The sequence below is a fragment of the Grus americana genome, chromosome 1 (assembly GCF_028858705.1).
Source record: "Grus americana isolate bGruAme1 chromosome 1, bGruAme1.mat, whole genome shotgun sequence".
NCBI classification, from domain to species: Eukaryota; Metazoa; Chordata; class Aves; order Gruiformes; family Gruidae; genus Grus; species Grus americana.
In genome coordinates, this window is record NC_072852.1 from 145,688,291 (window position 1) to 145,703,196 (window position 14,906).

The window sequence follows — 14,906 nt, forward strand, 5'->3', positions numbered from 1 at the left end:
AAATAGCATTTGGAATGGGAGTGTGTAAGTTGGTATTACTACAACAGACATTTTAATCAATGTTTTCTGTTAATAGACATATATTTAACAGTATTTTTTTTTTTCTGGGAGGTATCCTTATAAAAAAATTGACTAGATGGAGAGAAATTCAAACCAAAGTGGACCAAGACACAGATTAAAACTATGATCTGCAAGTTTGGCTGCAGCTTTGCCTAAAGATTTGCATTATTTTGACAAGTGTCCAATTACAGTAGGAAGATGTATGGGAATATCAATACACTTTTAACATCTTTATGTGCTTCATAGCAACCTGCATCTAGTGAAGAATCTATAAGATGCATATTCTTTCTTCTCTTCAAGCTGCTTTATAATTCTGCTATGATTCTCCTACTTCATTATTCTAAGAAAATTTCTGTTTTGAATCAATGTTACTGATGGAATAATTTGGCACACTGTTTATAGTATGCAAAAGACATATCTGAAGCTGTGGACATGAAGAGCAGAAAACTCTTCAGATGTTTTTTTCACTCTAACTTCTCCTACTTGTAGGAGGTCTGCAATTAACTTTGATACTGACTTGAAGTAGAATGTGGGTGGTGGTTCTGTACTTCTCAGATGAAAATCTGTATTTTATACTTATCTAAAAATAAGCCGTTCTCCTTTTGTACAACACTGTACATTGTTTTGTTGGGGGGTGGAGGTGGGGGGGTGCTAGAGCGGCGGTGTCCCCAGTCCAAGACAGACTTGAAAGATTTGTACAAGCTAAAGGGAACTTACTGCAGTTGCAAACACTTAAAACAACTACAACAGGAGTAGCTGTGGATTGTTTCTGGTAAAGAAAGATGATGTACATGGTATTGTGAAACCCTTGCACTGGGGAGCAATGTAGATCTTCAACATAGCTAAATGTAGTCTTTACATAGCTAAATGCCAGTCTTTAGGGGTCATGTCAGAATGACAATTTTAATTTTCCTCTCCACTGAGAATAAATACAAGATGGTAAATTCTGAGAAACGGCAAAATGTTTTGAAAGAGAGGCTGACAAGAAAACGTTCCACTATCATGCAGAATTACCCTATATAAGGATATTGTCTACTATTATAGTTCTAGCACTGTTTTATATAACAAGGTCTAAAAGACTAAACAGACTCACTTCCAAGGCTCATATAAGATGACCATGTATCCAAGAGGATTCATCTGTTCAGAAGCACAAGGACATCAGCAGAACTAAGTAAAAGTCACTTGAGTGTTTTGAGATCCTTGTCCTAATACCATCTTCCTGTACTCTTGGGATTACGTATTTTACTTCTATGAAGCAATGAAACTCTGGTCCACACCTTCAGTTTGTCTCAAGTTGACTATGATTAACTTTCTCTGATGTAATGAGTGATAGTCCATTTGGTGTCTTCTGCCAAAATTATTTTGTAAACACTGCAATGCATCACGACTGATGCCAGCCCAGGTTATCCTGTATCATTACTTTGGTTTCATTTGCTGGAAGGTTTGGAAACTTGCTAAACACTTACTCTTGTACTGTACCATTTTCCTAGCTATCTGACAGCACAGCTCATACTTGCCAGACTCTCTGGTAGGTAAAGGTAAGACACATGTTGGCTTCAGTAGGTGGTGGATAAATCCAGCATCAGACAACTAATCGTAGAAGAGATTTTGGTTCTTGCCAGTGTAACTAGGAAGCAGAAGATGTTAATTGAAATTGAGTTGTTATTATTATGAACAAGTCCTGAATGTTGTGAATATTAGCTGCAGAAAAGGGTCCTAGCAGCAAAGAGTCTCTACGACCGCATAGAATAAATCTGGAAACATGACCCCAATGTAAAAGAGTGAAGGCTAAATTTAGAGATCTTGCTAGCACATAACTAATCGGTGCTGCACTTATTCTAAGGTATGGCAAATTAAAATCTAAAAAGACACTTAGCAACTTTCTGCGACGTGTGAATAGTTGTCCCATTCTGTATCTTAAAATTCTCATTAAGATTGTAGATTCAGCAATGAATGAAATAGAAAATACGCTGTGCAATACTGTGAGTTTTAAATTAAGTACAATTGCTGGTTGTGAAAGAGTTTTAGATAACATTGTAGTAACCCTGGGCAAAGCCAAACCTTCACAGTTTGCGTTAATACAAAACTTTGAGCCAACCATAATTCACCAATGCAGTGGTGTAATGACACAGAAGTAGGAATAAAAGCCAGAGGTGCTGGAATAGCAAGAGTCTTGAAAGTTGCTCTCAGCTGTGTCCTGGTTTCATCAGGGACAGGCTTCATTTTCTTCCTGGAATTTAGTATAGTGCTGTGGTTTGGATTTTGGATGAGAATAATGATAACACACTGATGTTTTAGTTGTTGCTAAACATTCAAGCATTTCAGCTTCTCATACTGGGCTGCCAAGGAGAAGGCAGGGGTGCCCAAGGAGCTGGGACAGGACACAGCCAGGACAGCTGATCCAAACTGGCCAAAGGGATATTCCATACCATATGATGTCATGCTCCATATATAACTGGGGGGTTCGCCGGGAGGCTGGGCAGCTCAGGAACTAGCTGAGCATTGGCTCTGGGTGGTGAGAAATTGTGCTGTTCATCACTTGTTTTGTATATTATTATTATTATTATTACTACTACTACTACTACTACTACTACTACTACTACTTTCCTTTTCTGTCCTATTAAACTGTATTTATCTCAACCCACAAGTTTTTTTTTTTTTTCTTTTTGATTCTGTCCCCCATCCCACTGGGAGGAGGTCGAGTGAAGGGCTGTGTGGTTGTTTTAGCTGCCTGCCAAGTTAAACCACAACAAGCTGTATAAATGCAAAGAGGCTCACAGTTCTTATATAATATGTCTTTCCACCCCTATTAAGCTGATATTAATACCAGATATTGTATGATCAATCTGAATTGTAGGTCAGAAAAATCTCAAGATATGTTTCACAATTTGAGTCAAAATATTCTGTCTATATTGTGTACCTTTCTAGAAGAAATATAATTTATCAATCCAATTCGGCTTTGTATCTTGTGTATTAAAGACACTTGTAAAGCCATTCTGACTGCAGTCATGGTGTCTCTTCTATGGAAATACTTCCTTCTCCCTACTGCTTTTGCCACCATGGACAGCGTGCTACTTACTGCCTTTATAAACGTGATCCAGTAGACCGAGGGTTGTGGTTGTGGACCTCTAAGGGCCTGAGTATCATGCACATAGCAGTGCAACTTCTAACTTGGCAATCCCTGGACACACAATCATCCCCACAGACCCAATTTACCATGGTTCTTTGCATCAAGTAGGGGAGCTGGGCATCTCAGAACGAATCCATGAAAGTCAGCAGCTTACCGCAGTGTCATCTAAGCTGGGCAGGAAAAAGCACAGATGAGGAGAAGTGGCTGCTAGGAAGGCCTCTGTTGCTGTGAAGAATTCACAACTCTGTTCTTGTGAAGTAAGGAACAGAAATCTTTTTCCTAGCAAAACATGGAAGCAACAGCAGCCTTCTGCTTTTTACCTTGTAGCCCACTTGTTAAAGCACCAGGACATGTGAGACCAAAGTCCCTGCTTCTCAAGTGAGTGAGATTTGGCTAGCCTTCATGCTTAATTCTGAGATGGGTTCACCTGGTTCTTGGTATTGCTACTAAATATTCAATCATTCTTTCAAGCTCAGAGGAGAGTTCAGGTCAACAACTGCAAGCTCCAGGTTATGGCTACTGAAGAGCAGAGTCAACACTATTGTCTTCCTGTCCCAGTGAATTATCCTGGAATGGAAAGTGGTGTAGCTCCAGCAGAAGGGAGCAGGAGATCAGGACTCCATGTACCAAGAGGAACAACAAATACAACATGGAAAATAAGGAGGTGATTGGTGACAGTCAACACAGCCAAAATGGCTTCAGTAATGCCTGACAAATTTGGTGGCCTTCTACAACATGGTTATAGCATTGGTGGATAAGGGAAGAGCAACTGACGTCATCGACCTCGACTTGTGCAAAGCATTTGACACTGTCCCGCATGACATCCTTGTCTCTAAATTGGAGAGACATGGATTTGACAGATGGACCACTCAGTGGATAAGGAATTGGCTGGATGGTCACACTCAAAGAGTCGCAGTCAATGGCTCAGTGTCCAAGTGGAGAACAGTGACAAGTGACGTTCCTCAGAGGTCGGTATTGGGACCAGCACTGTTTAACATCTTTGTCAGTGACATGGGAAGCGGGACTGAGTGCACCCTCAGCAAGTTTGCCGATGACACCAAGCTGTGTGGTATGGTCGACACGCTGGAGGGAACGGATGCCATCCAGAGGGACCTTGATAGGCTTCAGGAGTGGGCATGTGTGAACCTCATGAAGTTCAACAAGGCCAAGTGCAAGGTCCTGCACATGGGTCTGGGCAATTCCAGGCACAAAACCAGCCTGGAACGAGAATGGATTGAGAGCAGCCCTGAGGAGAAGGACTTGGGGGTGTTGGTTGATGAGAAGCTCAACCTGACCTTGCAGCCCAGAAAGCCAACCGTGTCCTGGGCTGCATCAAAAGAAGCATGACCAGCAGGTCAAGGGAGGTGATTCTCCACCTCTACTCTACTCTCATGAGACCCCACCTGGAACACTGGGGTCCCCAGTACAAGAAAGATGTGGAGCTGTTGGAGCAAGTCCAGAGGAGTGCCATGAAGATGATCAGAGGGCTGGAGCACCTCTCCTATGAGGACAGGCTGAGAGAGTTGGGGTTGTTCAGCCTGGAGAAAAGAAGGCTCCGGGGAGATCTAATTGCGGCTTACCAGTATCTGAAGGGGGCCTACAGGAAAGCTGGAGAGGGACTGTTTATCAGGGAGTGTAGTGACAGGACGAGGGATAATGGCTTTAATCCGAAGAAAGGTAGATTTAGACTAAATATTAAGAACAATTTTTTTACGATGAGGGTGGTGAGGCACTGGAACAGGTTGCCCAGTGATGTTGCAGATGCCCCCTCCCTGGAAGTGTTCAAGGCCAGGTTGGATGGGGCTCTGGGCAACCTGGTCTAGTGGAAGGTGTCCCTGCCCATGGCAGGGGGGTTGGAACTAGATGACCTTTAAGGTTGCTTCCAACCCAAACCATTCTATGATTGCCAGTGGATGAGTGAATGAGGACATTAATTCAAGAACCTCTTAAAGTTTGACACATACAAACTTCCATAATATGGAACTATCAGATTAAAACCTCAGCTGAAGAAAAACCTAATGGAAAAAAAAAGCCTTTGTGATTTTTTCCACACAATATGTAAATCTTTAAACAGGACAACTTGAGATCCCTTGATGAGGACAACTGGATATCTTTTTAGGGAAAAATCGCTTCCTAGTGAAATTCTCCCTTAAGAAAAAAATGCAGGCGAGGACCAGTCTTTCATTGCATTTTTTTCACTTTTGCTTTTACCACAAAGTAAAGTTGCTTTATTTCCAATCTCTCTCACCATTTGCAGCAGTACAGGCCTACACAAAGGACACAAAGCACTTGTCTCTGCAAGGCAAAACGTAAGAATGAAACCAGTTTTATATGCAGTTCTGCCGAACTTACAAAATAGGGAGAGGAACAATATCCTCTTCATAGCTGTTGTTCTAATCATCTCTTGTACTATTCTTAAGCAGCAGAAGAAAGGTGTTTCTAGAGCATGTTATATTTAGCCCACTGGTATATCGATAAACTGAGCTTTCTCTAGTTTCTAGTGACTGAAGAGTTACTTTAAATTGCCAGTTTCAGGCTTCAGCATTTCAGGATCTGATCCCAGGCCAGCACTGGGGAAAAGCTCTATTAACTGCAGTAGGCTATTGATCAAGTTATAAATCACTCTCATCAGAAGCTGTCTTACTATGAGCTTTGTGAGATATTTTTGTAACAAGACAGGCAAGTGCTGGATTTGCAGGGCAATATAAAATTTTGATTCGCATAAGTGTCAGTCAAACTTGTAACCAACATAGGAAAACACCTTAATAGAATAGGAGTATTATTAGTAATTGTCTATTTAATTATTACATTTCTAACCTGAGTGGCTAATGATAAAATTATCAGAATCTATTATATAAAGTTTACAATGTCAGTGCAAGATGAATGCTGTTAAAAATTTAAATTTCTATTAGAAAAACTATGGCATATTCAAAATATTCATTTTGATTGATTATCATTCGACATGTGAATATCTTTTAAAAGTCAATACAGCCACTGTTGATGATCTCTGCTAAACTGGGATTTGATTTATTGTAAATACTGTATCAGAGATAAAAACTCTGTCAACAAAAAGATTATTGCTAAATCTTCCTATAATCAGGCTAGTTTTCTGTTTTCATATAAATTGGTGTTTACTGTTAGAAAAGAAGTCCTATGATATTCCCTCATTACAGAGATGATTGCAGTGGCAAGGACTTTCAGTATTACTGTGTTCCTCTGAGAGGAGCCAAAGAATGATAGCCAATTCAAATCCAGGCTGTGTATTTGGTGCTGCACACAAAGTATTATTAAGCTGTATAAACATTCTGTATTTAAAAGTGTTATTGGAGTCGTATTTCACAATGAACTATGAAAAAGGAACAGGGAAAAAGTAAGAGAGTGGATTCGTTACACATGCCATAGGTCAGTTCTGTGGGTCAGTACTAGCATTATTTTCAAATACTAAGTAGTGTTTTCAACCTATTTGAAGTCCTAAATGGGATTTTATGTTCTTGCACCAGATCTGATGGATTTCATTAAGGACAAAATTGTGGAGAAAGCTGAAGATAAGAAAGAAAAGATGAGTGAAAACTAGGTTGCAAGTGCTAGTACGTGCCTGTGTGAAGGCAGCAAGCAGAGGCATCTTCAGCACTGGAGCTGGAGAGCTGGCAAGAAGGGCTTCAAAGGGTGCATTCCTGGTACCTGCTAGTTTGGCAGTCCTGCAGCTGCTGGGGATGAGGGCCCATGGGGGCAGAAGATGCACAAGGACTCTGAGAAGTTGTATGTGTGTGTTTGTGTAGGTAAGGTGAGAAAGCAGAAAGGAGTGTGATGGGGCCAGCAGATTCTGGTGAAGGATGGCACCTCTGGCATCAACTGTCCCTGTATGGTTCTGTCTACCACCTATAAAAATAAACTTATATTCAGCTTCAAGATTCAGCACAGGATTTTAGCAACGCTGGATTTTAGCTTGATTCCTAACTTCTTAAGATTTCCTTCTAAATGACAGAAACAGATTTTTGAAAGCCCAAACCTGATTTAATGAACCTTGGGAACAAATGCAAGCATAGCTTGTAGGTTTGCATGGTCTAAAATTCAGACCACAAATTTCAAGAACCTACGGACAGCTATGAGGATAATTACATGTACCTGATACAAAGGAAGACCCAAAACCCGATAGAATAGGTTGTATCTGGAAGTGTCTAAAGGCCAGGGAAAGTGTGTGAGAACTGAAGAACCAGAGAGCAGAGCAATGGAGAATTCTCCCGTCAAAACCATTTTCCATTCTCCCTCTTTGGGAAGTGTTCAACAGATTTTTTCCACACACAAATGCTGGACACACAGAAGATCAGGGGAAAGCAGGTTCTGAGATGCTGGAATCCATCTGCCACACCACTTGTGCCACGTTAAGGGGAAAAAAAAAAGAAAAGGGAAATTCAAATTCTCTTTCTCCCCTTCTGTACTCACATCAGGAGTCAGGCAGGACAGGATAAGGGAAGGAGGGAAGAGTATTTGGAAGAGAAGTGGATACTGTCTAGAATCATGGGAACCCAGAGCAGATGTCTGCTGAGGGCTGTAAACCAATGCCTAACCATTAAAGCAATTGAGATTATGTGATACTGTGGCTCAAAGAGGCAAAGCTCCTGCAATGCCAGCTGGGTAAAAATAGGCACTGTTTTCAAACAATGAGGTGAATTTATTTGAGTCTCCACTTGTCTGCTTCAGGATGCCATCGATTAAAGACAGTCTGTGCAGCACAGCCAGCTGAGGTAGTGTCTGCTGGATCCCACTGAATTTGGTATTTGAGGAAAAAAACCCCCAAATTCACATTTATCCTGGGAAAAACAGATGACAAGCACTCTCTGATGTGCCATCAGGACTCAGTGGGACATTAAAAAATGTCAATGACTTTAAAAACAAAAAGAGCTTCATGAATATTCATTAAATAAATGTCTTCAGTTCAGTTAGGTGGTACAGGAGGGTGTGACTGAATCAGATCATTAAACCCAAACATGCACAGACACGACCACATTCAGCAACTATGGCATCTCATGCATTTTTTTCCCCTCCTTGTCAGGGCCGTGAGCTCACCAACAGGCTCCAGTTGCCCTGATCAGCCTGTGACCACCCTTCTCTGCCACCCCCCTTGCAACCCCTTACCCAAGCTGAGGGGCTTAGCTGCCTGCTGCCGACCCTGGCCTTGCCAACCCGATGTCCAGGCTGTAGGTCTTTGCATCTTCTTAAAAGTCAAGCTTTCTTATTTCTGTTCTAGGGTAGTTTTTTACTTGCCATTTACTGAGTCCCCTGCAGCAGAGTATATACTTTATATTGCGGTGGTGTTAGCATTGTCTCAAAGAGCTTTATCTGAATCTGTGACAACAGATGTTAACCTTGTGATACAGGGCTGAGAGCATCATGTAAGCTGAGGTACTTGATGAAACAGCAATTTCAAAATATAAAGCACAATTTAGAAGCCGTATGACTAGCAGACTCCACTAACCGTCACCCATCCATTGTATGTATGCGAAGGTGTCCCTTTTTATGGTGGTAGTTATGCCTATTTATTGGGTTTGGGTATTGATGCTTGGGGGTTATTCAGAATGTATGAAATGGTACTTTCTGTCTGCTTCTGTATATTTCATTTGTAATGATCAGCTATTAAAGTTTTTAAATAGGGCACTTTTATGGTGTTTTCTATTTCTGATTAATTATCCTGAATTTATTTATGCAAAGGCTCCTTTGGACTGGAAAAATCTCTCAGGCTAAAGGCATCTGAGTAAGAACACAAATAGGACTTGTATGATGCAAAGAAGTTTTCAAGTAAATGAAAATTAGATTCAGTAGCTACAAGGTCTTTGTGTTTATCTAGCAGTGTAAAAAATTGAGTGGTTTAAAAAGAATGAATAGAGTTTCCCTAGGGGAGATGTCAGCAGAGAAGTGCAAGCAACACTACAGCTCACTCCATCAGCTTTACTCATGGATTCCTTCATGACTCTCTTTTCTTTTATTTCTCCCCGCCCCGACCCCTGAAAGTGTACTTGGAAGGGCTGTGACTCAGAAACCTGAAGTTTACTGCAAACACGCATAGAGTGCTTTTAAGAATGATGTTCTCCCTTATTCTCTCTCCTGTTTTCCTGACCACTCTTCCATTGGCTGATTTGCAGGTTTAAAATTTGAGAATTTTCTCCTTACATGCAGTTCCTCCTTTTTTCACAGCTCAGTGCCAGGTGACTTAGCGTTCCCTCTGCTTTAATTATCCTTGTCAGCCTTATTTGACGTTGTAGCAAGAGAAGTGCTCTTGCTATAGTATCTGAGTATCTTGCCAGATGGCAACAAGGGAATTGTTCACTACTTGTGAATTAGTTTCATGTCACCTGACAGTGAGAGCTTACTTAGGGTGTAAGATAAAAGTTCTTGACGAGAGCACTGGCACAGTGATTTTTGCTGTGTATTCCATGTAATCACCATACGCAGTAGATATTTATCTGGTTGTGTTTGTATCTTAGCATGACATTCAAGAAAAAGCTGAACACCTCTTCCAGGCGGGAATGAAAAGTTTCTCTGGCTCCCAGATTATTGTAAAAGGGGATAGTCTTCTTGCAAGAGTAAAGCATGCCACTGTGGCAATGCTTTAAGCCACTGCTGGTTCAAGGCAAGAGATGACAACATTTCTCATCTTGCTTAGATTTCAGAAATACACTGTTTGTGATGGCTGGCTTCCTACTTGTGTACCTCTGAAATTGCCCTGGATTAACATAAAGGTTATTTAGATGAAAAAAGTTTGGAAAGACTGAAAAGAATATCAAACAGGAGAACTCTGCTGAGTACTAAATCTAGTACTTTTGTGGTGAAAATGACTACCAAGAAAAGACTTACGCAAATGCTGGAAGAACAGCAGCGTGTTGCCGTGTGGTCAGTGTGACCTCTCCTCATTATAGCCAGAACACTGCTGAAAAGGAGCTAAAAGGCATCCCTGAACTGGACACAGGTACATAATGCTGCAGCAGCTCTCACATTATAGATGAACACACAATTTAGTGAGAAGTGTCATAAACCAGCAGAAAGGTATAAGTCAGAAGCAAAAAAAGATGTTAGGGTTTTGAATCCATCTCCTGCTAGTGGAGGACTGCTCCTTGTGGTACTTTTTCTCGTACTTTGCCTAGTCTGCTTCTAAATGCCCTATGTAATAGCAGTTTCCATAATTTCCCTTGGGAGGAAGCGACGTTTAGTACCTCTCTTTGTCAGGAAGGTGCTGTTGGTGTCCTGCCTGCTTCCCTTTTCCTAACTCCATCTCATCACGCTGAATGATTCCCTGCACAGCACTCGGAACAGCGCTGCTCTTCCTTTCTGTCCTGAGTCTGCAAAGGCATGGTGGCTGGTGGGGCCTTTATGGGCTCCTGCACGGCTCAGAGGGGCCACACACGTTCCCAAAGGCTAGATGGTGGGAACTGGTCTCTCTGGGGAGGAGCCCAAAGTCGAGGCGGGTCCTATACCCATAGCGTCTTCGGGGCAGCCCCGGCGCAGTATCCCTCATCGGGCAGCGTTAGTGAAAATATGCCACAGATCTTCCATGACAGACCCTGGCATCTCTGCTTTGACTGCCTGTACCCCCGTGGCATGGCTGTAAAGGAGATGGGATACCTGTAGGCAGCAGCTGCTGTCTCCCTTCGCCAAAGATTTTCTACGCAGTAGGAAACAGCAGCTTTGGGGGTTCCCTAATTCTCATATTCTTTGGATAGGGCTACTTTTCTTTAGTAAGTAGGCATGTACCACAGCACAGCTGCCTCTTTATCCTGCTCATTCACATATAATTATATGCTCACAGCAGGTAATTGCAAAATTATCTTAAATTTTCTCTCTGAGACATACTGCACAGTCCCAGGTGGGTTGTGTCCCGCCTCCCTCCCTCCATTTTGGGAATCCTTGCTCTATAGCATAGGGCATGCTCAAGGTTTTCCAATGTACCGGTTACTTTTCCCGAGTCCTGGCCCTGGCTTTGCTCCTGACAGTAAATACTGTTGATGTTCAGTAAATCTGGCCTTGAAAGTACTTTAAACTATAATGTAAATACAGCCGGAGAGTCTATTCTATGCAAATTGAGGTCCATGGGCACACTCAGGGGCTTATTTTTCACATCTTTCATATATTTGTTGAATGAGAGCCCCTTCTTGGCCACCTGCTGGCCAGAATATATGTGCCATATTCACAACTCATTTTTCTACCTAAAAGCACAGCTGACAACCTGATGCGTGCATTTTACATTGTCTCTTCCAAGTTAGTTTCCACAGCCTCCTGATAGAGTTGTTTTGTGTTTGGGGTTGTTGGGTTTTTTTAGTGTTTGAATAAACTCCAGTTTGCCAACAACTTTCTGCTACTGCGATGCTTTTGGGAGAATAGAAATGTCATGATGGCTCCAGTAGGTTCAGTCCAACACTGCTATTGGGTTTTGCACTCATAAACAGGGGTGGGCAGAAGCAGCAATAGCAATAATAGGAAAAACATACTGTTAGCTCACTCATCTTAATAAGAACCGGGAACATACTAAAAATAGCATAGAAAATATATTTTTCCTTGCTCCACATTAACCATTTACTCACTTGATTGAGACTTCTATAAGAATGGCTTTTTTTGGGCAAAGGAAGAGTTTAACAGAAGATCTGTTTATCAAGACACTGTCAACATCTTAATACGGCTGATTTGGTAATTCTTCTTGCATGCGTATTTAGTGGTTTGTGATGCAAACTCAGGATGGCATCACTCCAGATGTGAGCAAAGCAGAAAGAGCAGGGCTTTCTCTCCTATTCATACCATCCCTTCCAATGAGCTTCATGCCTGCATGCGCAGACACTTTAATGATTTGGTGTTTTGTACTTGACTGTTACCCACCAACTCCTGGTTCAACTTATGGCTGATGCACTTGAGAAATTTGCATTCCTGAGAAACTTACAGACTACAAGGATTTGTATGTATAATAAAAGAGAACTTTTACATGTGCACTGTTTGCAACACTTCACTCTGCTAGACTACCAGCCCAAAATACTCATTAAAGCTTTACTGACTCCTCATTACAAAAATTGCTATCCAGTCCTGAGAATACATTACTGATGTTCGTGGGTGGGTCATGACCCAACAGCAGCAGTTTTACAGATTAATAATGTTTTATTATTACTATTATTTACAGTGTTTCCAAAAGAATAACATAGTTCTGCTTACACTTTGAAAAAAATAAATTGGATTTTTCAAAAATCCACCACCAATAGCTTACTTCTGCAGCTAGGAGAAGACTTACCAAATGATAATCATGGAACTTACGGCAGTGTCATGTATAAAGACTAGACATTGTTTGAATTTTATGAGAATTTATCTAGTTCAAATAACATATTCTTTTTATACATCTTTTTTCCCTATATTGCTGTTATTATAAGAAACAGCAAGATTTCTGAAGAAATAAAACAAGCATCATTAGATTTTAATTACAATCAATTGGTAATGTCACTAGCAAAGGCATTTATCAGCTGAGAAATAGAGTGCCTTTGAAATATTAAGAAAAATAATAAACCTGTGGCTGAATGATTAACTCCTATTAAAAGTGTCTAATTTCACTAGCTCTACCATTGTGCTCAAAATCTTTCTCTTTAATTGATGGTGAAAAAATATGTCTCAATGCAGGAATGGCTTTAGAAACTTAGCTGAGAAATTAGAAACATATAGTAACTTCAAATATATAACAAACAGCCATGTCAAGTTAGCATTTATTCCTTGATTTGTGAAATTACAAAAAGAGTAGAGGAGTTATCAAAAATCTAGACAAAAAGTCAATAGTTTTGAAGTCTGCACTTCCGAGGTTTTAGTACAAACATTGGTACACATTGAAATGAAATTGCACTCAAATGAAAGCAAACTTGGAACAAATATTTTGAAATAAAGAGCTTTCCAAATCAAGCACTACCATTTGTATCATTCTTACCTGCAGAGGTTTTCACAATTTCTGAAGTATTTCTGAGACCCATGAAGTCAAACTGATAGAGTCTCCAAGACTTCTGGTCAGCAGCCTCCACTGAGTTTTTCCTCCATCTGTAAATCATTTCCTCTTTAGGGTAGCCATCTAGAAATTAAAAAATAAAATAAAATAAAAATATTGCATTTCATAAAAAGGTACTGCAAAACAGTATCCGTTCACTGATTTAGAGCTATTTGGGAATACCTAAATTTCTGATCTGATGCTTTCTCAGTGAGTTTGGTGGTATAATTCAGCTAAAGAGTTGTATGGCACACAAAACCAGAGCCATAATACTGGCAAAACTATGATTTTTCACAATTGTTGTTTGTTGTTTTTTTTTTCCAATGGAGAAAAACTCTGATTGATTCTATCAAAATTAGATCTCTTCAGAGATGCAGTTGATTGTACTAATTTGAGTATACAGAAGTATACTGCTTTATATATGCTCTGAAGAAGCTGTGCAAACCGATAGAATGTAAAAATGGGGGGGAATGTCAGTGTAGGATGTAAACAATTGAAATGGACAGATTGTTTTAAAAGTGACAATAGTTATAATATAATGTGTACTACTGTACTTCTGAAATGAGCTCAATATAGTGCAAAAAAGCAAATTCTTAATTAGTATGGGATTTTAAAAGTTATTATGCCATCATCATACTACTTCTAAAGGCTGTGGTATTTAATGAGATATCACCTGATCTCTACAGCTGAAATTGCTTCTGAAAGTCTTCCTTTATCAATTTAGCACTTAGTAGTCATAATTAAACCTCATGCCAATATTTAATTTTCTTTTTGTTAGAGAATGGCATTTTCCAACAGAAGTCCAACAACAAATCTTCAACCAGCCCAAACCATAATAATAGACCATCTAGAAAACAACAGCACGCCCATGCTAGTTAAAACTAGATTGTTCTCTAATGCATAATACAATAAATGCCTATTCATCTAATAACTAATATAGTAGATGTAGATTACAAGGCAAATTAGAAGCCTAACAACAACAATAGCCAGTTAAGATAACTGTCTCGGCTGTAATTGGATACAGATAAAATTTTGATATTTGCGTTATGAAACAACGTCTCTGGTCATGGGGCTATTTTCTTGATATTTTCCTCTTATAAATGTCGGCTTCATCTTGTTTAAGGTTCCACCCTGCTGGGGTACTGCTATAAGGTGTGCATGGCCTCATTTATCCCTCTCACTAACACAGCATGAAAAGTACCCACCAGTCCCTCAGTTCTAATCTGTAGAAAATGACTATGTGTTAATTCAAAATGCCATGTTTGTATATTTCCCATCAATGTAAATAAAGAAATAACCCATGAAGGACTCGACTGAGTAACAAACAGAAGCCCTGCCGTTCTCCACAAGAACTCTTACTGCCAAGCAGGTTTCACTGCCAATTCTGCTGTGCCAGTCTGTGAGATTGATCTAAAGGTTAATTTTTTTTTTTTTGGCTGGCAGATTATGTCAGAGGATGCAGAGGTACAGTGAAAGAAGTCAAGCTTTGCAGGGCCTCCAAGCCTTAGCCCTGCATCTTCTGAAATCTTCTTGAGCCTTGCTCCTACTGAGCCTTCTGATGACATTTCTGACCAAATAATGTCTCCCTCTAACAGAAATCCCTACACAGAATCATAGAATCATTTATGTTGGAAAAGATCTTTAAGATCATTGAGTCCAATCATAAACCTAGCACTGCCAACTCCAACCACTAAACCATGTCCCTAAGCACCCCATCTA

General features: G+C 40.3%; 1 protein-coding gene across 4 annotated transcripts in view; it reads right to left on the bottom strand.

Moving 5' to 3' along the window:
- GABRG3 (gamma-aminobutyric acid type A receptor subunit gamma3) overlaps window positions 1-14,906 on the bottom strand; it is a 345,623-nt gene that overhangs the window by 45,412 nt on the left and 285,305 nt on the right. For all 4 annotated transcript variants that reach the window (XM_054812989.1, XM_054812986.1, XM_054812987.1 and 1 more), the window contains one exon: window positions 13,134-13,271. In XM_054812989.1, coding sequence (XP_054668964.1) covers window positions 13,134-13,271 — 138 coding nt within the window. The remainder of the gene's footprint in view (window positions 1-13,133; window positions 13,272-14,906) is intronic.